The sequence below is a fragment of the Phocoena phocoena genome, chromosome 8 (genome assembly GCF_963924675.1).
Source record: "Phocoena phocoena chromosome 8, mPhoPho1.1, whole genome shotgun sequence".
Classification (NCBI taxonomy): Eukaryota; Metazoa; Chordata; class Mammalia; order Artiodactyla; family Phocoenidae; genus Phocoena; species Phocoena phocoena.
This window is the reverse complement of record NC_089226.1, coordinates 1,124,027-1,149,948: the sequence shown is the minus strand read 5'-3', so window position 1 is coordinate 1,149,948 and position 25,922 is coordinate 1,124,027. Positions and strand designations below refer to the sequence as shown.

The 25,922-nt window shown below is 43.0% G+C and overlaps 1 protein-coding gene across 1 annotated transcript in view; it reads right to left on the bottom strand.

The window, feature by feature from the left end:
* The window catches only part of NCAPD3 (non-SMC condensin II complex subunit D3), a 56,878-nt gene extending 31,500 nt beyond the window's left edge, over nucleotides 1-25,378 (bottom strand). The window contains exons 1-15 of the mRNA XM_065881553.1: nucleotides 25,315-25,378; nucleotides 22,876-23,030; nucleotides 20,108-20,270; nucleotides 13,745-13,929; nucleotides 12,968-13,135; nucleotides 12,803-12,861; nucleotides 12,521-12,608; nucleotides 10,332-10,465; nucleotides 9,032-9,104; nucleotides 8,181-8,306; nucleotides 7,794-8,046; nucleotides 7,332-7,388; nucleotides 6,986-7,075; nucleotides 945-1,018; nucleotides 282-416 (exon numbers count right to left, since the gene is read on the bottom strand). Coding sequence (XP_065737625.1) covers nucleotides 282-416; nucleotides 945-1,018; nucleotides 6,986-7,075; nucleotides 7,332-7,388; nucleotides 7,794-8,046; nucleotides 8,181-8,306; nucleotides 9,032-9,104; nucleotides 10,332-10,465; nucleotides 12,521-12,608; nucleotides 12,803-12,861; nucleotides 12,968-13,135; nucleotides 13,745-13,929; nucleotides 20,108-20,270; nucleotides 22,876-23,030; nucleotides 25,315-25,378 — 1,824 coding nt within the window. The remainder of the gene's footprint in view (nucleotides 1-281; nucleotides 417-944; nucleotides 1,019-6,985; nucleotides 7,076-7,331; nucleotides 7,389-7,793; nucleotides 8,047-8,180; nucleotides 8,307-9,031; nucleotides 9,105-10,331; nucleotides 10,466-12,520; nucleotides 12,609-12,802; nucleotides 12,862-12,967; nucleotides 13,136-13,744; nucleotides 13,930-20,107; nucleotides 20,271-22,875; nucleotides 23,031-25,314) is intronic.
* Nucleotides 25,379-25,922: the final 544 nt, after the last annotated feature.

Below are 25,922 nucleotides of genomic sequence, written 5' to 3'. Positions count from 1 at the left end.
TAATCTAGGCCTCTTACCTAACCAAATTAATTTTAAAATTCACATTTCTACACGAGATTTAACCTGAAGTCAACAGAAAGCTAACCATTGGCATTCTCTAGCAATAGTCATATTATATTTAATATGAAATGCAATCTACCAGAGGTAATGGACAGATTCCTTTCTCTTACACTGTAGAATCCTACAGTGGACTTAGGAGAGTTTCTAACAGGTACTTCATCAAGCTCAATTATCTGTAATGTAAAATACCACCCATCAGACACACGATGGCTGCATCTCACCATAAGAAGCTCGGTGAGAGACTGCAAGGCCTGCTTGCGTACAGACACAGCAAGGTCCCGACACCGGTCCTGCAGGATTGACAGCTCTTCTTTCATACCCGAGACGTCACAGTGCTTCAAAATGCTCACTAAGACCTAGAAGGTCATGTGTAACATGAAGGGGTGACTTAGGCATAATGTCAATACAAAAAGCAAAACTGCAGACAAAACACTGCCTTTTAAGTTTGTGATTCTCTCATTTTTGAGATCGCAGATCCATCCCTCCTCCCACCTTTTAGAATCTGATGAAATTTAACACCTTTCTGGAGAAAACCCGACATACATTTTATACAAACAAGTACTCTGAAACCATTTCAGGCGTTTCGTGAACCCTATCAAAATCCATCCATGGTCCCCAGGTTAAGAATCCTTATTCTAAAAAATTAAATTAAGGATATAAAATTGTGATTCCTAAAAAGCCAGCAACCCAGTAGGAACACTTAAGAACAGATGATCCTTCAGTTCATCTATGTAATTTACATTTAACAGGAACAAGGTGAACTAACATTAAGGGAAAAGTGAGTAATGAATATGGCCAAAGGGTTTTTAAAATAGTCTCTTGTATCTTCAAGTTGGTAGTGCTTAAAAAGAGTACATGAAAAGAATGTCCAGAAAAACTCACACCTGGAGTGCAGACTTCCTGACGTTGGTCTTCTCATCTCCGACCCTGCTCCTCAGCATCATCATGAGACCCCTTCCTGTTGAGGAAACAGCACAGTCATTACAGCCTGAGCACACCACACAATCCTGAGAACATGCTGTAATCCCAGACTGACTCATTAGCTGGTTTTAAATCATAAGAAATCAGAGCATGAAATGACACAGAAAAAGAAGAAAATTCAAATAATTAGCTACTCACAATAATGAAAAAGGTAGAGTAGTAAAATTTTAGAAGGGCGTAAATTCTGGAAAATTTAGTTTTAAATCCAGGCTGCTAAGTCTAAAATTCTGAATGAACTATTTAGATCTCTATTCTGTTTACTACAAATGGTAAGATCTAAACCATCAGGTTTTTTAAAGACTAAGTAAAACAATACATAACAGTAGCTTTAAAACCTTTCCATTAATGGTCCCTTTACACTACTATAAATTACTGAAGACTCCTAAGAGCTTTTTTAATGTGGATTATATCTTTTAATATGAATTAGAAATTTAAACTGAGAACTGTAAAAACATTTAATAATTCATTTTAAAATAACAAGGCATTGTTATAAATGGTATATTTATATACCATTTATAAATGGTATATTTTTTAACTAAAAAATAACTATAGTCCAAAACAAAAAAACTTTAGTAAAAAGAATACCACTGATTTACATTTCTGCAAACTCTTTAATGTCTGGCTTAATAAAAGACAACTGGATACTCATCTCTGCTTCTATCTGCTTCTGCCTGTCTGGGACCTCTACAATACTCCAAATTACACTTGTGAGAAAATCAGAGTGTAGAAGGTAAATGACATCTAAATATTATTACAAAAACTGTATTAACTTCAAGGACCCACTGAAGGAGGCTTAGGGACCCCAAACCACACTTAAGAACTGCTGAGGTACAAGAAAGAACATTAAAAAATGAAACAGAATACGGAAAGCAATAAAGAAAATCAATGAAATCAAAGTAGGTTCCTTGAAAAATATCAACAAAATTAACAACATTTTCCTAGACTAAGAAAATAAGAGAGAAGAGTCAAATTGCTAAAATCAGGAATGAACAAGGGAACATTACTTCTGACTTTACAGAAATAAAAAGGTCGAACACTACGAACAATTTTATGCTAACAAATTAAGTAATCTAGATGAAATTTCTACAAAGATAGAAATTAGGGAAACTGACCTAAGAAGAAACAAAGACACACTACCCCCCATACACAAAGGGCCAGGACCAAGATGGCTTTACTGGAAAAGCCTGCCAAATGTTAACAAAATCGCCAATTAACAAAAATTAATACCAATGCTTCATAAACTCTTTCAAAAAACAGAATCTCTTCTGTTTCACTTTCCACCTCTCTCTGTGAAGCCAGTATTATCCTGAGAGCAAAACCAGACAAAACAGCTCAAGAGCACAACAGACCCAAATCCCTTCTGAACACAGACATAAAATCCTCAGCAAAATATTAGCAAATTAAAAACCTAGCAAGATACAAAAAGGATTATACGCCATGCTTGGGATTTATCCCAGGACATGGGAAAATCACTCACTGTGATATACCACCATAGAACAAAGGACAAAGGCCACGTGATCATCTCCATAGACACAGAAAAAGTATTTGCAAAATCCTACACCTATTCATGATAAAAACACTCAACAAACTCAGAACAGAAGGAAACTCCTGAAAAAACTCACAGCTAACCACTCAATGGTGAAAGACGAAAAGTTTTCCCTCTAAGAACAGAAGACAAGGACCTCTGCTTTCCCCACTTCTTTTCAACACCACTAGAGGTCCTAGCCAAGAAAAATAGGAAAGAAAAAGAAATAAAGGCATTCAGGCTGGATAAAACAAATAACTCTATTCGCAGATGGCATGATCTGATATGTAGAAAATCCTAAGGAATCTCTCTCTCTCTCTCTCACACACACACACACACACACCACACAACCTTTTAAGGCTAGTAACAAATTTAACAGTGTCATAGGACACAAGATCAATCATCAAAAATCAGTTGTAAAACCTAGCAATAAACAATTCAAAACTGAAATTAAGCAAGCAATTTCATTTACAATAGCATCAAAGAGAATTAAATACTTAGGAATATGTTTAAAGAGCAAGAGTTATACACTGAAAACTACAAAACATCATTGAAACAAATTAAAGGAGACCTAAATATAGAAAGGTACCCCTTATTCATGGATTGGAAAACTCAGTATTTTTAAGATGGCACCCCACATGGATTAAGAGGTCAATCCCTATCAAAACGCAAGCTGGCTTTTTTGCAGACATTGACAGTCGAACCTAAAATTCAGATGGAAATACAAGAGACACAGAATAGCCAAACCAATCCTGAGAAGCAAGAACAAGGATGCAGAGCCCACACTTCCTGATTTCAAAATTACTGTAAAGCAATAGTAATAAACACAGAGTGGTACCGGCATACAGATGGACAATGAAATATCAATGGAATAGAATTGAGAGTACAGAAATAAGCGCATATGCCTATGGTCAACTAATTTTTGACAAGAGTGCCAAGAGCATTCAAAGGTGAAAAAACAGTCCTTTAAACAAAGGGTGCTCCATCAATTTGATATTCACATGTGAAAGCTGGACCCCTACCTCACACCATATGCAAAAATTAACTCAAAATTGAACCAAGACAAAAATGTAAAAGCTAAAACTATAAAACTCTTAGAACACCACCAAGAAAGTGAAAAGATAACCCACAGAATGAGAAAAAGATATGTGCACATTATAGCTGATGAGGAACTTGGATGCAGAATAGATCAAGAACTTTCACCTCAAAAAGATAAGTGGGGGGCTTCCCTGGTGGCACAGTGGTTGAGAGTCTGCCTGCCAATGCAGAGGACACGGGTTCGTGCCCCAGTCCAGGAGGATCCTATATGCCGCGAAGCGGCTGGGCCCGTGAGCCATGACCGCTGAGCCTGTGCTCCGCAACGGGAGAGGCCACAACAGTGAGAGGTCCGCGTATCGCAAAAAAAAAAAAAAAAAAAAAAAAAGTTAAGTGGACATTTGGGTTGTTTCCACCTTTTTGGCTATTATGAACAATGCTCTTATGAACATTCTTGTACCAGTTTTGGGTATGAATATATTTTCATTCCTTGAGGGTGCACACTCAGGAATCGTATCAGATCATGCCATCTGTGAACTGCTGAGTCATGTGGTAACTCTACGTCTAACGTTCTGAGGAACCGCCAGACTGAATGAACACACAAAATGTGGTCTATCCATACGATGGACTATATGCAGCCGTAAAAAGGAACAGACTACTAATACATGCTACAACACGCATGAACCTTGAAAACGAGTGGTGGATGAAAGCTATCCACAGAAGGTCACATGTTGCAGGATTCCATTTATGTGGAATGTCCAAAATAGGTGAATCCACAGAGACAGAGGCAGGGGGGAGGGGAGAATGGAGAGTGACTGCTCACAGGTATGGGGTTTCTTTTTCAGCTAATGAAAAGTTTCTGGAAGTTGATTATACAATTTTATGAATATACTAAAAACCACTGAATTCAATACACTTTAAATGGTGAATTTTATGATATGTGAATTCTCTCTCAAAACAAAACCAAAGAACACCAACAAAGGTACTTATTAGCACAGTGACTGGCATGTAGTAACTATACAAATTTTTTAAAGTATAGTTAATACCAATAATATGTCACTTTAGGGACTTCCCTGGTGGTGCAGTAGTTAAGAATCCACCTGCCAATGCAGGGGACACAGGTACAATCCCTGGTCCGGGAAGATCTCACATGCCGCAGAGCAACTAAGCCCATGCGCCACAACTACTGAGGCTGCGCTCTAGAGCCCACACGCCACAACTACTGAAGCCCGCACACTCTAGGGCCTGTGTGCCTAGAGCCTGTACTCTGCAACAAGAGAAGCCACTGAAACGAGAAGCCCACGCCCCGCAACAAAGAGTAGCCCCCGCTTGACACAACTAGAGAAAGCCAGCGTGCAGCAACGAAGACCCAACACAGCCCCACCCCCAGCCCCCAAAAAGTCACTTTAGTTTATCAAAAGTAAGATAGGGGACTTCCCTGGTGGCACAGTGGCTAAGAATACACCTGCCAACGCAGGGGACACAGGCTCGAGCCCTGGTCTGGGAAGAGCCCACATGCTGTGGAACAACTAAGCCTGTGTGCCACAACTACTGAGCCTGCGCTCTAGAGCCTGCGAGCCACAACTACTGAAGCCCATGCACCTAGAGCCGATGCTCTGCAACAGGAGAAGCCACCGCAAAGAGAAGCCTGCGCACCGCAACGAAGAGTAGCCCCCGCTCACTGCCAACTAGAGAAATCCCGCATGCAGCAACGAAGACCCAATGCAGCCAAAAATAAATAAATAAAATAAATACATTTATTAAAAAAACAACAAACAGTAAGATGGGAACATGGTCGCTATACATCTGGCAAATGTTTATACTTTGGAAGCATCGTTAAATCAGTACAACTCAATAGTGTTCGCCATTGTCTGTGCAACAGTGAATCTGTAACTTGCTCAGACTGGAATTAAACCAGACATTTTTCCAGATTAAATTTCTTTACATATTTTAGGGAATCTGTTTATACATAGAGTTATTGCTCTGAATTTGAGTAAAACATGCTAATATCTAGTCATTTAAACGTAATCTTCCAGGCTGTAATGATAAGTAATGATCCTCATGGCACTTTACATGTGCTTCAGCATCCATCTCACAATATTACGATTTTACGGACACACATACCTGCCTCGCCCACTGCTCCTTAAGAGATGGAACTATGTTTTGTCACAGTCTGTACCTGCAATGCCTTGCACAGATTGGAAGGGACCACATACATGTTTATCAAATAAACTAATAAATCTCATTATATCACTTATCCTCTGCAAATGTTCCCTCTTTTTTCTTTTAAAGTCACTTCTCTAAACATAATTTCTATAAACCTGACAACAGCCCTTTGTGAAAGACAGAGAAGGTGTTAGGATCAGAAGTGACAAGCAGGCAGGGAGTTCTGCTGACTCCCATGTCTTGGGTCATGCAGCTCTTTAGTAGCAGTGTTAGGATAAGAATTCAGATTGCCTCTCATTTCTAATGTAGTTTTTCCCCTACTGCATTATGCTGTGTCCTAGTATAAGTGAAGGAAAAGCCCAGAAAAGTAAAGTGACCTTCTCAAGACCATACAGTTAGACAGAAACAGAATCTGAGAGTAGCTCCAGGTCTACCTACTACCTAGCCCAGGTGTGTTTCTTCCCTCCCGAATCACACTGACACTTTACCATCCCAGATTATTCTGGCTTCCATAAGTCACTGAAAGAGAACAGGCATCATTTGTGTTCAGAATCCTGTGCTGGGATTCACGGGAGAGAGCACCCTATAACCACTCCACACGATGTGTATGACCCATTAAAGAACAGTTCATACTGCTGGTGAAGAGAAATTACCTAAATTCTGAACTTTTTCAATGGAAGCTTGGGCTCACAATTCCCTACCACATATTAAAAATGGATTCTGGGATGGCTTAATCAGAGTCAAGATGCCAGGTGGAAAAATAAGGAATAAAAATAGACACAAGGGTGAGTACCATAGTACCGTTTATCTTTTCCCCTCTTCCGTGATGACTCTTCTCCAAACACAAATTTAATTTCTACTGCACCTTTCCTAGTAACTGGTCCTTTCTGGCCAGCAAGCCCAAGTGTTCAGAACAATGGACTTCACTAAGGAAATAAAATATTTGCTAACATTCTCTTAAGTGTGACAGAAATACTGGGTTTCAGTACACGACAAGGGAAATGTAGCTTATTCTTTATCTTAAAATGAAATACAGTATGGTGCAAAGACATCGATTAAAGATATAAAATAAAAATTATTCTACTTTTAAGGGAAAAAAAGTTTCAGTTCTTGAGGGTGAATTAGTCAGAAAAAAATTCCAAGGTTTTGAGGCTCTACTTACAGTTGTCTGAAATCCAATAGTTATTACTCATCTGATAGGGATAAAATCTGACATACCCCTATATCCAGCTGTTTCACCACTGTTGTCTATATTGATCACCTCTGAGCCTCCAGAAGGGTTAAATGTCTGCCTCTGATAGGAAAAAGCTTAAAAATAAATTTTAAAAAGGCCCAGTCAGTACAGTAAAAACTTGTTATACCTTTAAGTAACATAAGCATGGCATATTCCACGTTTAAATTACTACACATCATTACTGAAATGAATTTCAATTTCTTTGATGAAGAAAAAAAGTGCAGTATTAAAACAGGTAATATGGAGATAGAAAAAAACATTCAAATATTCAGCAAGTCCTTTAATTAAAAGGACAATTATTCAATATCTGACAATATATTGACCCATTACCTGATGAATTTTTCAGTGAAGTGTCATGGTGGCTCTCTATTCCTGAAACTGCAGGAGCTAAAAGTAAGCAAGTAGATAAGAGAGAAAAGTCTTAGTATCAAAAACCATACATATATATTTACAGAGGAATCAAACCCCAGATAATTAGGCCTGAAGACAAGACAGAGTCTAAATGCTGACAGTTCAGTGTTCTCCTTGGCTGTGCATTAAACTGGTCATCAGACCCAATACAGCCAATACCAACGACGCAAAGGAATAGTGACAGCAGCCAACCACCTCAGCCTGAGGTCAAGAATACGTTAACTGCTTAGTAAGGCTCGTCTAAGAAGTCATTCGACAGTAAAACCTACTGAAAGGGTCTCTGAGGGTCCCAGTCTATCACAGCACATCTATTATTTCTGCCACCACAGCTTCTGGACCAGCAGGACCCAGACCCGGCCTCATGGTGCTCGGCACACTCACTGTTCACCAGAAGTTCCAGGACGCTCTCTGACGCGGCTGTAGCAGAGAACTCCAGGCAGTGCGCAAAACTGGACAGTGCCTTGCTGCGCACAGTCGGAGCCTTGTCTACACAGCGGGCAAACATGATTTCCTGCACCAAGAACTTATGCTTCAGGAACTTCTGATGCTCTGGGGGCAGCGTGCCGTCCACCTCTCGTTCAGGCAGTTCCAGCAGAGCCAAGGCAACATCAAGAGTGAACACCCGGTACGGGATCTGGTAAAGCAAAATCGCACACATCTCCATCAGAGACAAAGAAAACTAATCTTCAGAAACAGATCTTCAGATCTAGCCGTCACTAGAAGGTTGCAGAGCCAGGAGCCACAATTTCACACAGATATAGCTCCTACCTTGGCATTTCGTGAATATCCATAAAGCCAGGCCACGAAAGAAGCATATTCCGCACAAGGAAGCTTGCTGAGCAGCTGGACCAGGGACTGAGCTGCACTGGTCCGGTACTCGGATTTATCGACCACCTGAAACACAGACCCTGAGAAGTTGCCCAGCCAGTACCCAAAGCAGGATGACGGAGACGCATGTGGTAGTGCGATCGATCGCTGAGTGCGCCTGGCTTGGCGACAGTGCCGAGCGTTTACATGTTACAGAAATGACTAACCAGTTCTAGGTCTCAGACCCCTTGGGAAACTAGCATATAAGAAACCTGTACGCCCACTACTCAGCGCCTAATTTCAAAGAGTTTACGGACCCCTAGGGTCCATAGAGTTCAGGTAAAGAATCATCTGTCCAAACTGTTATAAAACTTTATGAGACAATAGTAGAAATGTAAACACTGACCGGATACTGGACAATATTAAGGGATTACTGTGAATTTTTTAGGTGTGTTAATATTTTGTGGTTATGTTTTTAACGAGTTCTTATCCTTTACAGAGACATGAAATATTTATGTCTGAAAGGGTATGATGAAATCTGCTTCAAAAGAAAAATCCAGCGTGCGTATGTGCTGGAGGAGTTACAGCTTATACAAAATCACTGAAGACAGTGTTCGTCACACTATTCTATTTCTATTTGAAATTTTCCAAAATAAAAAGTTGTTTTCCCCTGAAAACCACACTAGAGGGGAACACCTGGTGAATATACTAAACAAAACAACATTTAGTAATGATGTAGACTCATTTCCAAGAACACACACGCATGTTTACCTTCATGTGTATTTATACACCCTCATTAAAGCAAACAGTACCTTGACACAGATGTGCTGGAGTAAGACACGAAGGACTGGAAACATACTTTCTTTTAGTTCATCCACAAGTGAGCTATAAAAGGAAAGAAACACAGCCACAGTTTGTAATACACCTATAATGACAATAAAGTAGCAATTTTCCTTGAATCTGTTCTCAAAAATAGAGAAATTTCTACCTTTTCAAAATCCTATTAAAAACAATCTACCCCTATACTGCAAGCATTGCGAGTGCATGGATTGTAAAGACAAAGTGTCACAACAGAACACCAGTCACCATGCCCCAGGTGCTCTCTGAGCTGCTGTGAGCAGCCAGCCAGTCAGGGAGGGGCAGGGGTGCAGTCCTCACAGGGCCCTTGGACTGCCGACGACGTTTAATATTAAGGCTGAAATACATCCTTTTGAGGTAGAGGATAGACTGAGACACAGTACCACCTAGTGGTAGCTCAGTGAAATGCATTTCTAACAGTACCTCTCCAAACTGTAACCCCAAAAGAAACTATTTTAAGCCCAGATTGGACCCATTTCCAGTGTTAAGTTTCCTTGCACCATTATAGGAATATTACTGCAATTTGTGACATCATGAACTCATGGAAGAACTAAAATGAGTGTTTCTACTTAATACATCTTAGTTATTTAATGTTTAAAAGTCCTTAACGAGACACTCGCTCAAGGATCAGACAGCAGCCCGCACCTGGATTGAAGCATCCACACCCCACGTCTGCACCCACAGCACGCACCGCGGCTGCTTCCAGGTATGTACACACTCTCACATACACATCTTCCCCTTCTTCCCACCACCTCCATGCTGCTGCCGAGTAGCCAGTTAACAGAAGAAAAGAAAAGCCAAGGACACAGCAAACATGTCTTCCCCAGTAAAGCCCAGACACAGAACTTCGCAAGTGAAGCTAAGTGACTCTTGAGGGGAGAATTAGTCTATCAATTATTGCTAAAGAAGTTTAAAAAAAAAAAAAGTGGCAAGGAACAAAAAGATGGAGACTAAGAGGAGAGAGAAAAAGAAAAGGCGGAGGGAGACTTGGAGCGGCTAACACTCAGGCCGCTGTCAGAACTCAGAGCTGACTTCACAGGCTGGCCCACAAACTGCAGACCCCTCATCCCCGCAACAATACCCCAGACCACACAAACCAGATGAGCTACCAAGTGCTTTATTTTGAACCCTGAACCACAAACAGCCCAGACATTTCTTAATTTCTAAAGGTGCCAGAAATCCTGGTTTAGTACAGGGCCCAGAAGACTGAGGGAGAGGGACAGAGAGTAAAGATCCAAACTGTGTGTGTTTCACCTGACAAACTGGACTGCCTGGTTTTTACCACTGATGGCCGGAGAAGTGATGGCAAGGGGGGCGTGATGGGAGCCTTTGCCCACTTCTAACATTAATATTACATAGAGCATTCGATGGAAAACACATCTGATAACCTGGAAGAGAAAAGAAAATTCAGTTTAAGGCATGACAGAGAATCCTAGGGCCTTGGAGACCGTGATGCAGACCACAGTGAACCACTTCAAGGACCTGAAGTTACATGAGGCTGATACAGGTTTTGCTTCAACACTAAGGATGCACTTCCTGGACGATGACCAGGTATCAATACATGCACAACGCAGCAGTGTGAAAGTGCTGCCTACAGATAATGATAGGAACTCCAGCTGGCTTCTCTGCTCCCCCTCTCACACTCCAGCCCAGAAATTAGGGACTATAGAGAATTAGTTGTAACTTACGAAGGGCAAAGGATGCTACTGATTACCCCTTACAGAAAAGAGGAAAGTGATAATTCTTTACACCTGTATTACACCTGAAGCTTACAGAGCACCTTCCAATATACCATCACACATCATTTACTCAGCTACTTAATTCATTCATCCAGTAGATAAAACAATTTACTGGAAACCAAATATGTGACAGGTATTGCATAAAGCACGTCCACGTGTTACTAGATCTGACCACACTTTCTCTGAAACCTCTCAACTCCACGAGGTCAGCAAGGCTTTTCCATTTTGTTAATGCTTTTACTATAATTTCTACTTTATACATAATAGAAGACTCCCAAGGTGAGTTGTCCGAAGTCAAGTAATTAAAGGTCAGGCCACAGCCAATGTCGCCCAGCATCAGGGCAGAACTTTCACAATGAAGAACACCATGTCCTTAGAGACACTGTTGCCTGAAAGGATAATTTCCCAACCTCCTTATCTTCTAAAATGTTAAAAAGGGCTCAGGAATTATGTTTTACTGTGAATGTTATCACATCCATATTTCAAACAGAGAAGTGACAATGACATAATAACGAAATATGGGACATTTTCTAAACAGCAGGCATTGTACAGAGGCATTCTTCCCTGTAATCCTCCTGAGAAATCCATGAGGACGGGAAGCCTTTCACCCTCTTTGTCCAAATGAGGAAACCGAGGCCTCACAGGAGGACATACAGGCAGTGAGGGGTGAGGCCCAAGTCTGGACAAAATGCAGAGCCCTGAGTGCCCAGGGCCTTCTCATTCACACATCGTTGCCCCTGGAAACTAGGTGTATCGCAGCCACCAAAAGCACAGGACCTTGGTCCGTCACGTTTTTTGCAAACTCCTGTTTCATTAACAACATCCAGGTTTAGTAACACCCTACTGCTTAAAAAGCCGTTAACTCCAGTGTCCAGAGCTGCAGGGCTTCAAAGGTCACTGGGGGCAAATCCATATATGAATGCTAACCAGGAGCGTGTTTGCACAATCATCCACTAAAACACAAACACTAACAGAAATACAGGGGCACACGGGAACTGCTAAGGGAAACTGGGAAGTCTGTGACTGTCTAACTCTTCTTCTCAGAAGACTTTGGTAAATACTTCTGTAAAAGTAATGCTCAGGGGGCTTCCCTGGTGGCGCAGTGGTTAAGAATCCAGCCAATGCAAGGAACACGGGTTCAAGCCCTGGTCCAGGAAGATCCCAAATGCCACGGAGCAACTAAGCCCGTGAGCCACAACTACTGAGACTGCACTTTAGAGCTCGCAAGCCACAACTACCGAAGCCCGCGCGCCTAGAGCCCGTGCTCCACAACAAGAGAAGCCACGCCATGAGAAGCCCGTGCACCGCAACGAACAGCAGCCCCCGCTCACCGCAACTAGAGAAAGCCCGCGTGCAGCAACAGACCCAACACAACCAAAAATAATAAATAAAACAAATAAATTTATTTAAAAAAAAAAGTAATGCTCAGTAGCTTATCTTTTCCTCTACCCAGGTCACACTGGGACCATTCTTTATGCCTTAACCCAACAAGAACTTCCTGTGGCCACCAGGTACTTGGATATAAGCCTGGAATGAACAGTGGGCACCACGTAGTGATGGGGATGATTTTCATTATACAAACGTCCTCAAGTCATGACAATGACCTAGTGAGTTCACACGGCATCACATCAAAAGCTTCCAGCATCCCACGACCCGCATGCTTTCACTTCAACCAGTAACTCAGTGGGGTCCTGTATCCTTTACCTTATCTCCTTCTCTGTGAATTGGGGAGCACAGCAAGTACAATCCATGATAGGCCAGTTCTGGTATGTATTTTGCTTGGTTAAGGTTTCTAAAAAAAAAAAAGCTAAAGATTAGTTAATGGATGTGATTTCACTTGGAATAGCTCCTAACCCTATAAGCTATATCTAAATGAATAAATTCTACCTGTGTGCCAATTAGGGTAAAATGGCATTAAGGCTTCTGATGGAGCAAAACTCATTGTACCATAATTAAATGTTAGCACTGGAAGATTTAATGGCTCACCTGGCTTGTGTAACATGAAATTCGTGAACTGGTTCAAAATTAGTCAATGCAACGAAGACCTGGAAAAGAGAGACAAAGAAAAGGCCTGGTTTTTCCCACTCTTTAAGTATTAGCCCGTGTCCTCGTTCTCTGAACTTGCCCAAGGTTCCTGGAATTCTCACTTACCTCTACACAATTCTGTATACATTGTGGCTTTTCTTTCAGGGAAAACTTGAGCAGAAGCCTTAAAAAATTCTTCAAGACGTGAAAGATGGCATTTCGAATTTGACAAAGGTCTCGGGAAGAAAAAAAAATATTCTCTTCATCCTCTTGTTCTTCAATCACTTCATCCATCTAGATTATGAAGAAATGTACAGCTGACTGTGTAGTACTGCCTAACAGTTTGCCCCGACTGGTTTCAATGTACCCAGTCAAGGGTAGTGAAACTCCAGGTGGACGCTGGGTTGCTGACCAGGTGCCTCAACTGCTTGGGGTCTCCACAGCCGCAGCTGCTAGCCACTGGACCAGATGGAAGCTCTAGTTCCATACTTACACGTCAGTGAGATTTCTTGGGTTTCTTAGAAGTTCTGGTGTCAGTGAACCTCTACCACCCTACCTAGTCACATAAAAATTAGGAATTAACGTTATTCTATTATGTTCTATGGACGAGAGTCCTCAGGATACTTCGACCACCGTCTCTAATGACAATAAAATAATGTGGCAAACACACCTGTTGGCCCGTGGTGAGCACATCTGGGAACAAGGCGGGAGAGAGATGATGGGGAGGTTGGGAAGATGGTAAGGGGAACACACGCTCAGCGGTACATGAGGCGACTGCAAGTCCTACGGGAGGGATGGCGGACGGCACGCTAGGGCTTTGGTATAATCGTGACCCCTGAAACCCTACCTTAATATAAATTCTTAAGTAAATCAGATATGCTTCACGACTCCACTCCCTCTTACCTCCATCTCCTCTTTCCTGGGGGGCCTTCCTCTCTTCCTACTCTCCCTTGGGTTGGCCTGAGCATTCTTCGGTTGTTCTTTCTTTCTTTTCGGATTCAAGCTGGATTCCTGAGGCCAGCTCTTCTTTAGAATCTGAATACATTTGTCAAACATCACTGGGTGGAAAACTTGGTTGGCTATACTACCTATTCATAAAGAATAAAGAGTAAGCAGGGTAGGTTTAATTGTCTTGAAATACGTCTGTAACAACAACGAAAAATTAAAAAGCAAAACCAGACTTTTCCTTAACTTTGAATAACAGCGAATCTTTAGCAAAAAAGTTCCATTCAACTTCAGCCCTAGGCAGTGAGCAACAGGCCTCATCATAAATAAACAATGAGATTTCCGTAGCTGGCTGTAACGGAGTAAGTGGTTTTACACTTTTCTTCCTTCCATAAACAACTATACAACTGGACAGAAATTTACAAAGTGACCATCTAAGACCCAGAGCAAGAGGTAGCCTAGCCACACAATCCCCGAGAAAAGGGAAACCAGTGAGATAAACCCTAAAATTGACCCGATTCTGGGTCTGGAGGCAATGTCTGGACAACAGCAGAAAAATGATGAACACAAGCACATTCTGATGGACTTACTAAGTCAGGAATACAAGGATCAGTGTCAGGAAGGCAGCGTGGCTGGAATGTATGGAGCAGAGCACTGGAAACGAGGAAGCCACATGGAGACAGTGCTGAGAAGTCTGCACAGGGCTGACCTTAGCTAGGACGCATGGGGCGAAATCCATGATGGTGGGCAAAGAAAACCTCCAAGCAGGTGGGAGATGGACAGTTTTCGGAATGCACACAGGGGAGAGATACGTCGGAGCCCCAGCCATCCATAGTGACCTGGAACATTCACGACACACTCGGAGAGAAACACACCTTAACAGCAGGGCTAAACTAGCTCCAGAGTAAAGGCTACTTTACATCTGCCCCAACAAAGCTTTCAAACAAGCCTCAAAAAGACCAAGTTAATGCACCAATAGCTGCCTATCAAAACATACTTAAACACTACTTAAAGGAAAACAACAAAACCAAGACACTCAAAAACTTCACATTCAAAATGTCCAGCATCCAATAAAAAGGTACTGGGCGGGGCTTCCCTGGTGGCACAGTGGTTGAGAGTCCGCCTGCCGATGCAGGGGACACGGGTTCGTGCCCCAGTCCAGGAAGTTCCCACATGCCACGGAGCAGCTGGGCCCGTGAGCCATGGCCGCTGAGCCTGCGCGTCCGGAGCCTGTGCTCCGCAACGGGAGAGGCCACAACAGTGAGAGGCCCGCGTACCAAAAGAAAAAAAAAAAAAACGTACTGGGCATCCAGAGAGGAAAATGTGCCCTGTGGTAAGAAGAGAATCGTCACTAGAAACAGTCCAAGAAATGACAGAGCAAGCAGAGAAAAACCAACCATAGGGCAGATATTATAAATAAGCTCAAGAATTAAACAGTAGCAAACAAAGCAAGAAATGAAAATATTTTGAAGAATCAAATGGAACTTCTGGATCTGAAAAAGAAAACGTCACTGGGTGATCTCAACAGCTGATGAGATGCTACAGGAACAAAGGCATGTGAACTTTAAGAAACAGAAGCACAGAAACAAAAAGAAATTAATAAAGGCCCTGGGACCCATGGGAGAGTATCAAGCAATCTAACATACGAGTAATTGGAATCCCATAAAAAAGAGAGGGAAGAAAATACCTGAAGGAATAACTGGAAAATTTCCAAATATGTTAAAAACTACAAATTCACAGACCCAAGAAGCTCAATGAACCAAACTATGATGAACACAAAGGAAATCCCACCAAAGGGTAGATAATCTAATCAAAACTAATAATCTAATCAAATCAAAACAAACTAATAGAGAAAATCTTCAAGGTAACCACGCCAAAAAAAAAAAAAAAGACAAAAACACACAGAACAGCAATGATAAGAGTCATGCAGACTTCTCATCAGAAGTGAAGTAAACCAGAAGACAATGAAATAACACCCAAAAAGCACTGAAAGAAAAAATCTGTCAACCTAGAATTCTATATTCAGCAAAAACATTCTTGAAGGTGAAAGATACTTTCATGGAATCAAAATCCAAGACGGTCGATGGCTAACAGATGCACAGCATGAGAAGAGTCAAAGAGAGTTCTTCAGGCCAAAAGAAGATTACGTGAGATGAAATCTTTTAAAAAGAAAAGACATTTATTTTTTCATTTTCTAAAAAGATTATTTAAAAGATAATTCAGAGAAAAATGTTATGAATAAATTGTGTGGTTTACGACACACAGAAATTCAACTTGTAACTACAACAGCACAAACAGGAAGGGAGAAAGGAAAAGCGCACTGTCTTAAGGTTTTACATTATCTATAAATAAGTAGATTATCGGAAGATAGACTATTAAAGTACTTATTGTACACCCAAAGCAAGCACTTAAAACATACACACACAAATAAGTATAGTTAATAGGCCAAAAGGGGAGATAACATGGAATACTAAAAAAATACCCAATCGAAAAAGGGCAGGAAGAGGGGAAAATGGAACAAAAAACAGATGGAACAAACAGAAAATAAATACCAAGAGGGCAGGAACCCAACCATATTGATAACTAATTATCTAAACTGTCTAAATGTCCCATAAAAAGGCAAAGATTGTTGAGAGGATGAAACCCAGTGATGGGCAGTCTACAACACTCTGTTTAAATACAGACGTGCAGACAAGTCACATGTAAATCATGAGAAAGGGTGTGCCAACCTAGGACAAGTCACATGATAACGAGAAAGGCCATCTTAAGATCAAAGTAGGTTTCAGCACGATGAATACAACCAGACAAAGAGGGACATAACACCAAAGGGGAGACACACAATCACAAATGTTTGTAACCAGCAGACTTTCAAAATACCTGCCGTTAAAATTGGCAGACTTGAAAGGAGAAACAGGTAAGTTAAAACTATACTTGGAGATTTCAATGCTCTTCTCAGTAACTGAGAGAACAAATAAACAGACTATCAGAAAGGATACAAAAGACCTGAACAACCGCAGCAACCTACTCAACTTTGACAGAAAAGAGGTCCCCCAAAGGCATAATGCACATTCCGTTCAAGGGCAAATACAAGATTCACCAAGTCAGACCTTGTGCCGAGCCATTTAAAACAAAAGCAAAAAGTCAGCAATTTAAAAGTACTGTAGTCATATAAAGTATGTGCTCTGATCTCAACATAAATAAAATAGAAAGCAATTACAACATTTCAGGAAATTCCTCAAATATTTGGAAATTAAACACACTACTAAATACCTCAGAGGTGTAAAAAGAAATCACAAGAAAAATCAGAAAACTGCTTTGGCCTGAATGGTAATGAACAGATTATCAAAATCTGTGGGATGCAGATAGAGCAGTATATATAGAAGAAAATTTACAATATTATGTATATTAGAAACAAAGAAAAGTGAGAATAAAGATCTTAAGAAGTTAGAATAAGAACAAATTAAACCCTAAATAAGAAGGCAGTAAGAGATAAGACCAAAATCACTGAAATAGAAAATGAACAATAGAGTATAATCAATAACAGCAAAAATGGGTTCTTTGAAATGATCAATCAATAAATCTCTATCTAAACTGATGAAGGAAAAAAAGAAATGCAGATTACCAACATCAGGCCTAAAAGAGGACATATCACTACAGATTCTACAAAAAAAACACTTCTTTCAACGAAAACTCCAGGCCCAGATGGCTTCTCTAGTGAATTCCACCAAAAATGTAAGGAAGAAAAACAACCAATTCTTCACAAACTTCCAAAATACAGAGTAGGCAAGAACACTACCCAACTCATTCCATGAGACTGGTATTACCCTGAAACCCAAACCAGATGAAGGTATCAAAAAAAAAAAAATCCCTTATCAATACAGATGCAAAAATATTCAATATTATCTAATTGAATCTGGCAACATATAAAAAGGATTAAACACTATGACCAAGGTCATGCAAAACTGGCTTAACATATGAAAAAATCAATGAATATATCACTAGAATCAAGAATAAAAACCACATGATCACCTTACAGATGCACAAAGGCAAATGACAAAATCTAATACCCATTCATAGTAAAACACTCAACAAACTAGGAATAATAACCAGATAAAGGCCATCCTCAAAACACCCCCAGGGGGCATCATACTTAAGGGCAAAAGACTGAAAGCTTTCCTCCCGAGATCGGGAAGAAGATGCCCAACTCCCCACTCCCATTCAACAGCGGACTGGAGCTGTTAGCCAGGGCAACGAGGCAAGAAAAAGAAAAAGCACCCAGACAGGAAAGGAATAAGGAAAATTATGTCTGTTCACAGATGACATGATCTTATATATAGAAAATCCTATTGGAACCAGTAAATGAGTTGCGCAAAGTTTCAGAGTGCAAGATCAACGATCAAAAATCATAGCCAAGGGACTTCCCTGGTGGTCCAGTGAGTAAGATGCCATGCTCCCAATGCAGGGGGCCTGGGTTGGGTGGGGGAGGGATGGATTGGGAGTTTGGGGTTAGGAAATGCAAACTGTTATATACAGGATGGATAAACAACGAGGTCCTAGTGTACAGCACAGGGAACTATATTCAATATCCTATGATAAACCATAATGGAAAAGAAAATAAAAAAGAACGGGTGTGTGTGTGCGTATGTATATATATAAAACTAAATATTAACATAAAATTGGAAATCAACTATACTTCAATAAAAAAGATATACTGTACTTCTATACACCACCAGTAAACAATTCGAAAATTAAGAAAACAAGTTCATCTACTATAGCACAGAAAAGAATAAAATACTTAGGAATAAATTTAACCAAGGACGTGCAAGAGTTTTGTACCCTGAAAACTACAAAACAGGGGCTTCCCTGGGCGCAGTGGTTGAGAGTCCGCCTGCCAATGCAGGGGCGCGCGTTCGTGCTCCGGTCTGGGAAGATCCCACATGCCACAGAGCCACTGGGCCCGTGAGCCACAGCCGCTGAGCCTGCATGTCCGGAGCCTGTGCTCCGCAGCGGGAGAGGCCACAACAGTGAGAGGCCCGCGTACCGCAAAACAAACAAACAAACAAACAAAACACTACAAAACATCATCAAAACCAATGAAAGCCCTAAATAAATGGAAAGACGTCCATGTTCACGGATTGGAAGACTGAACACTGCTAAGACAGCAACACTCCCCACACTGATCTACAGAGTCAATGCAACCCATCAAAACCCCAGCTGCCTTTTTGGAAAGAAGTTGATGCACAAATCCTAAAATTCATATGGAAATGCAAGGGATGTTGAAAAAGAACAAACCGTGATCAAATATTAAGTATCAACAGCACCCCAACCATAATCCAGAAACATTTAAACACAGAAGGTAACTGGCAGAAGTACAACTTGCTGGAAAGCTGCAAGTGGCCCTACGAGTAACAGCCAGACCTCAGCTCTGGGCTGAATCTCAACCTTAATCGGAAGGTGCTGCGCCCAGCAAGGAAGAGAAGAGTGAAACTGGGTTTCCAAGGCCACCACTTTGCTAAGAGCCCAGTTACACCTGAGATATCGCTTAGCAAGTGAGTTCTTTGGGAGCTTATTATTTCAAGTCATGATGGGAGCATTAACAGTAAAACAAATCAGTGTTCCAGGCTTTACATATCTCTTCACTAATTCCCAAGTCATATGGAATAGGCCTTTAACATCTATTATGAACGCGCTGACATGAGCAACGTCGAGCTGCAAGGCAGCTGACCCTGATTCTCTTCCACGTGAACTCAAGGTCCCACAGCTGCAGCTCCCTCTGCACCCCACCCTCTCCTGCCCTGGGCTGGGGTGAGTGGGGAGGAGGGACTCCTTCATGGCTCTCACCCGAAGGAAGCGGGGGAGCATCACAGACAGACCCCTCCCCCATGCTTCCTTCCTCAGCCTTACTAACTGTGCTCTGGCCTACTGGATGAGAACGGTCCCAACTACTGTCCACACCCACGCGGGGGAGACAATAGTTCCCCCTCCCCACCCCCCAGCACTTTTCTCAGCCTGGACAGGGTGTCAGAAGGCAGGGCGGTATCGGAATGGTATGCTGGGTGGGGTGGGTCAGAGTGGAGCTCTGAATCACCCCCTCCAGCCTTACCCCTCTCAGACTGCTTATATTAGGTTACAAACCCAGCATAACATCAGAAAACACATTTAAACAGGAGAGCTTTCTGGAACACCTGTAACATGCCACGTGCTTCACAGATTCCCTCTCACCTAGCCTCCCAGTGAGGAAACAAAGTACAAGTACAAAACAATGTAGACAAATTAAAAACTAAAAGCCCTGTCCTATCACACCAAACACACATACTGTACCTGGTACTTCCAGCAGCAGAAAATAAAGCCCAGCGGCATGAAGGCCAAATTCCCGCTGCTGGGCACTGACGTTTTTCGTAAGAACCGTCTGAACGAAGTGATGGAACAAGGCCATCAGCGCGTTGTGGGAAATGCTGTTCTCCATGAAGAAGGTCCAAATGCTCTGGGGGAGGGGCGAACCATAAGAGCCAATAATTAGAGAAATGGGAAAATCTCCTATTATCTGATTTTTCTGAGTACTTTTAGTGCCCTATAAAAAAAGGAACAGACCATTCTGGCTCCTAATTGTAAATGTTTGTCATCTTCATAGGGACTAAAACAAAATTTAAAAGTGTATTATTCAAAATTACAAGGGGAATTCCCTGGCGGTCCAGGGGTGAGGACTCCACGCTTTCACTGCTGAGCGTCTGGGTTCGATCCCTGGTTGGGGAACTAAGATCCCACAAGCTGCATGGCGTGACCAAAACAAAACAAAAAAATTACAAAGATAAATAACTATACAAGAAACTTAATTAACCTTTCAAAATAACTTTGGGTAAGTTTGAAGCACATATATTTCTGAAATTACTATACCTAAAAGCTATACCAAGACTATGGGGGCACCCTATATCAGTAATTATGCAAACAAGTTACTCTCCATGTATGTCAAATGTACCCCAATTCATTTATCACTCAAATTACTAACTGAAGAAATCAGAGCAACTTATTTAAATTGAAATGTTCTATGGGCAATGGGAGCAGGAGAGGAAATACCGGAAAGTGTCTCCCTCAAGAGATTTCAGAAATAGCCTAGGTAAGACAGGAAATAAACCCTAGAGCATAAACCACAATCTTACTAATTTTATCACTGTTCTATGCTTTCTCCTATTAAACATGTGAACAGGAAATAGGTTATTTGTATAAATCAAACATAGCAGGAACTAAATATGGTTTATTTTGGGCTACTTTAAAAAAACATAAGCTCACAAAAGTTCAAGAAATCAGACTTTGTATATACTGCATCCCTGAAAAGACAGGGAAAACTCTCCTCTTTCCTTCACCACGAAGCTTCTGGAAGAAATGAGTTACATCCTCATTCCTAAGGCCATCTCAGCTCCACTCACCTGTAACTGTGACCCTGGGGGACCCAATCACCTCTGCAGCATTTCATAACTGATAAAAGCTAAGTTCACAAAACTCTATTAACTCCATCTGAAAAAAAGGCCCTAGTTGTTAGCCCTCCTCCCCAATTTCCACAACCGTAACTCCAGACCATGCCGTAACACACATTTAAAAAAACAGATGAGCAAAACACAGCTGAACAGTTGGCTGTTGAACAACACAGGGCAAGTCGAAAGTCCTTGTGGAATTCATAGCCGGCCCTCTGCAGACACAGTTCCTCCACATCCATGGTTCTGCATCCGCAGACAACTGGAATCGTGGAGCCCTGTAGTTACTACTGAAAAACTCTCCACGTAAGTGGACCTGTGCAGTTCAAACCCGTGTTGTTCAAGGGTCAGCTGTACTGTCCCCAGGGACCTCCCTGTGTATAGCATTTCCCACTTCAGTCCATCTTCGGTTAAGAACATCCGTCTGAAACATCTCTTCAAGTCCCTTAGTCTACTGCTCACTAGAACCTCTTCCTCCGAGAGCTGGATGTGAGAATGACTGGGTTAATCTATGTATGATGCTTAGACCTGAACCTTGTATACCACAAACACCTCACCCTCGAACCCCACTGTGGACCCCACTTACAGCTCAGTCCTGTGTGCCCCGCCCTGCCCCCATCCCCTTGGCACCCGCTGCACGTCCGCACTGTGATGATCCCTCCGTAGGCTACCCTAGGACCCGCATTACTGCAGTCAACATTCCATCCATTTGTGAAGACGTGCCTCCAGCTAGCTACTTTCTTTCTGGGACCCACCCAATCTCACCACGCTCGCTTTTCCATGCCCCTATGAGAGGGCACCTAACCTGCCCTAGAGCAGTTGTTAAAATGCAGACTCTGGTGGCCTGGTGCTTCTCCATGCCTGCGGATGTGGTCGCTGGACATGCCTGGCCAGTGCAACGCGAATGGGCGCCCCAAGAGCCAGTGCTTAATTCTCCCCTCTCCCCGAGGTAGGGGGAGTACCTTAACCATCATGTTACCTGCCGAGGTACTTCATGCAGTACTCAGCATTATGCTTAATGAATGTTTAACAGGATGATTTAATTTTTGAACAGCTACATGAAACCTCTAACTGAAATATTTTTGGTAATTTAGATCTTTCAGAGATGTTAATATCTAAGTATTCTTTGTTCTGCTTTAAAGTCCGCTCAGTTTTTGAAAAGCAGTTAATGATCTAAACAGTAATAGGTAGAACTCAGTATTTAAAGGAACTCTTTTTTCCATTTTTAATTCAACTCATCCCTTTTCAGTTTTATATCCAGCTTTCCTAAACTTAAGGCATGCCCGAATTGTTATTGCATTGTCCTTGGCCAACTTTTCCTATTTGGTTTATCTGCCTTCCCTCCTTGCCTTGGCCTTTATTCTTTTCCTTTAATTTGCTGTTGTAAACAGTGGTCATGACTTGAAAAAGAATCACAGATTAATACCTTGAACCTCTGGAAGGAAAGCTATGAGGCTACCCCAATAAATGAACCACATTCTTTATGCCACTCTTTATCATACTCCTTCTGACCTATACACTAAAAAGACTAAGCTTTAGATGATAATAGGGCCTTTTATCTTCCACTTCTGACAACTAAATGGCTAGCTTAATTTTTTTTTTTTTTTTTTTTTTTTTTACCTCTGTAGCTCCATGCTCTCCAGCAGCAAAAGTTAAAAGACTGTCATAGAGATTTGTGAATGCGCTCAGTCCGGTCTGCACGATCTCTGCTTCTATGGTGGGATCCAGAGGCTCAGTTTCCGTGAATTCCAGTTCCCATACTGTGCCCACCCATTCTAGTGGGAAAATGCAATGAAGTCAACAAATGTTCTATAATAAGAAAGACCAATAAGCTTTAGACGCTGAGTACATTCATGAAGAGAAAAGTTTACTAGTCACAACTCACATTTAACTATACCATACAGGTGAGGCAGATTTAGAAGGAAGGAGAAGAGGTTAGCACATCTTTTTTTAATCATTAACTGACAGCTGGCTATTAGGTTGGTCATCATCTAAAAATATCAAGAAGGAAAACACTTTTCAGATGTAACAGTTTGGGGGATGATCCAGCCTTCCCGTATGTTCAATCTGGAGAAGAGAAGGTTAATAAAAGGTAGCCTCAGCTGTCCCTTTGTGAAAGTCTTACAATCAAGTTAATAAACCCAAATAAAGTGTAGCACACAAAGGGACAGCTGAGGCAAATGACTATTTAACATGCTTTAATTATTCATTCACTCTTCCCTAACTGATCTCCTAACAATCAGCTTCCTAAAAATGTGCTTGCATCTTTTCCTGCCTTTTCTCTCATACATTCTCCCACTTATTTTATATGCATATTTTTAAATACACACCCATATTTCTGACCTCATTTCTGAATCGAAACTACGGAAGTCCCAGTGATAAAAGATCTGGAATCAGAAAATCAATATATTCAACAAATGACAGCTGTTATCACGTCTACAATGGATAGGTGTTAAAGCCGTAGTAGACAGTACAACAGTAGAGAGCAGACGGAGACTATTCCTGGGGGAGGCTGCAGATGGAGACTATTCCTGGGGGATCCTTCAGCTGCTCCAACACGTGGGGGTTACCAGGGAAAGAGACACCGAGAAGGGCATCCCAGGCAGAGAGGACCCCATAACAAAGCACAAAAGGAAACAAAGTATCACCTGTTTAGAAACCAACACCATCGTAACAGCACTGAGCTCAGCTGTGAAGGGTGAGTTGTTATCAGCACTTACTCAGCAGGTAGTATAATGCGGCCGGTCCCTAGGGGCCTTCCCAGAACAGCCCCTCCCCCCATGCGCTCCGCCTGCCTTTGTCTGCAGAACAACTTGAGTCAAAGGATAAACTTAATGAGAAAATTGAGAAAATGCAGAAAGAGAGAAAAACAGTCAAGCAAAGCAAAATAATAATTAGCCAATAAACAAAGTCAAGGACCTTTAGTTCCTCCTCAAGGACTACAGATACTAGTCTGAGCCATGTCCTTTGAGCCGTTTTGCAGACACTGAAACGCCCCCCCGACAGGTGGGAGAACTCAACTGCTGCCCACAAGCGCGGTAGACGGGTTGGAACCAGGCTGATGATGCTGACCCCTGACTACCTCACCACCAACCGACCAATCAGAAGAATATTCACCAGGTGATCACACACCCTTCAACTCTCCTCCCTCACCCTGTCTTTAAACTCTTCCCCTGAAAGCCTTTGGGGAGTTGGGGTCTTTTAAGCACAAGCTGCCTGGACGCCTTGTCGGTTCCTGCAATGAAGGCTGCACTTTGCTTCACCACAACCGGGGTTCAGTAGATTGGCCTTGACGCGCACGGGCCAAGTGGACCCAAGTTTGTTTTGTTAACAGCAGGTGCAGGTATTAAATCAATCTTCACGAACGCCCGCAAAGTAGATCTTAGAACCCCCATTTGACACAAGCGACCGAGGCCCGCGAGGCTCGGGTGCTCAGCGGCGGACCAAGGCACCGGCCCCAGGTCCGACTCCAGAGCTCAGCTCTGGAAAAAGAGCACCCGCAGGGACAAGTGAAGGCTCTCGCCGCAAACAGAGGCTGTGGTAACTCAGGAAGCCGGGGGAACCACTGAAGGGTCAGAGACCCGGCGGGTCACGCTGGCCTTTTCAAGGTGGTCCCGGAAGGGGTGTGGGGCCGGGTCGGGATGGAAGTGCTGGCACCAGAAGGGGCAGGAGGTGCCCCAAGCGCCAAGACGGGCCACAGCGAGAGCGCGGGTTGGACCGCAGCCTCGGGAAGCGGCGGGCGAGGCTGGGACGAGGGGCCGCCGCCACCAGAGGCTGGAGGTGGGGGAGGGGGGCACCTCCTGCCCTTCAGGGAGGATGGGCGCCCGGGGACGCCAGCCGCACCCCTGGGCCTCAAGTTCAGGAAGTCGGCCCGGCCCAACAAACAGACGCGCTGCCGAACCCTCGGCACCTGCGAGGCTGTCCGCGCAGACCCGGAGGCAAGGCCGAGAAGCAGGAGCACAGAGCGGAAGGAGCCCACGGAGAAGCGCCAACGCCGCTGCCCGGCGCGACCCCTCCCCAACACCCCCCGCAGCCCCCAGGCCCCGGCCGCGCCCTCACCTGGACTGAGGTCCAGCGGGCACCAGGGCTGCAGAGCGCTCGCCAGGTCCCGCCAAGCCGCCATGACCGCCGCTCGCCTCAACTTTCAAAGCTGCTCCGGCGCGCGCGCCGAGAAGACCCAGCGGGCTCAGGGGGAGACGGGGCTCGCACCAACCAATTACCGCGCCCCGCCGGTCCCTCCGCTGGCCAATCAGCAGGGCCTTCCGCCGCATGCGCAAAGAGTGAGGCGGGCCCAAACCCACCCACGCAGCCGAGGTAGGGGGTCGTTTTCAGCTTTTCCTCGGAACTGGGGGTCAAGAGCTAAACCTAATGTTGTCCTTCCTACCCCGTCTCCCTAAATGGGGACACTCTGAAGAGAATCTGAGGCAGGATACTTTTTTGTTGTAATTGTCACCTCTGCCCCCTGTCAAGCGGCATTTCGCGTGCGTGTCAAAGGGCCGCGTTTACCCCTCAGACAGCATCGAAGGGGTACACATTCGAGTGTGGGTGGCGGCCTACCGTTTACCGAACTAAATAAAGGAAAAGCAAAACAAGGCATTCAGAAAGGACATCTTTAGTTCTGAATTTTACGGGACATCTGGCCGGAGATCCGGAAGGAAGCCCTGGTC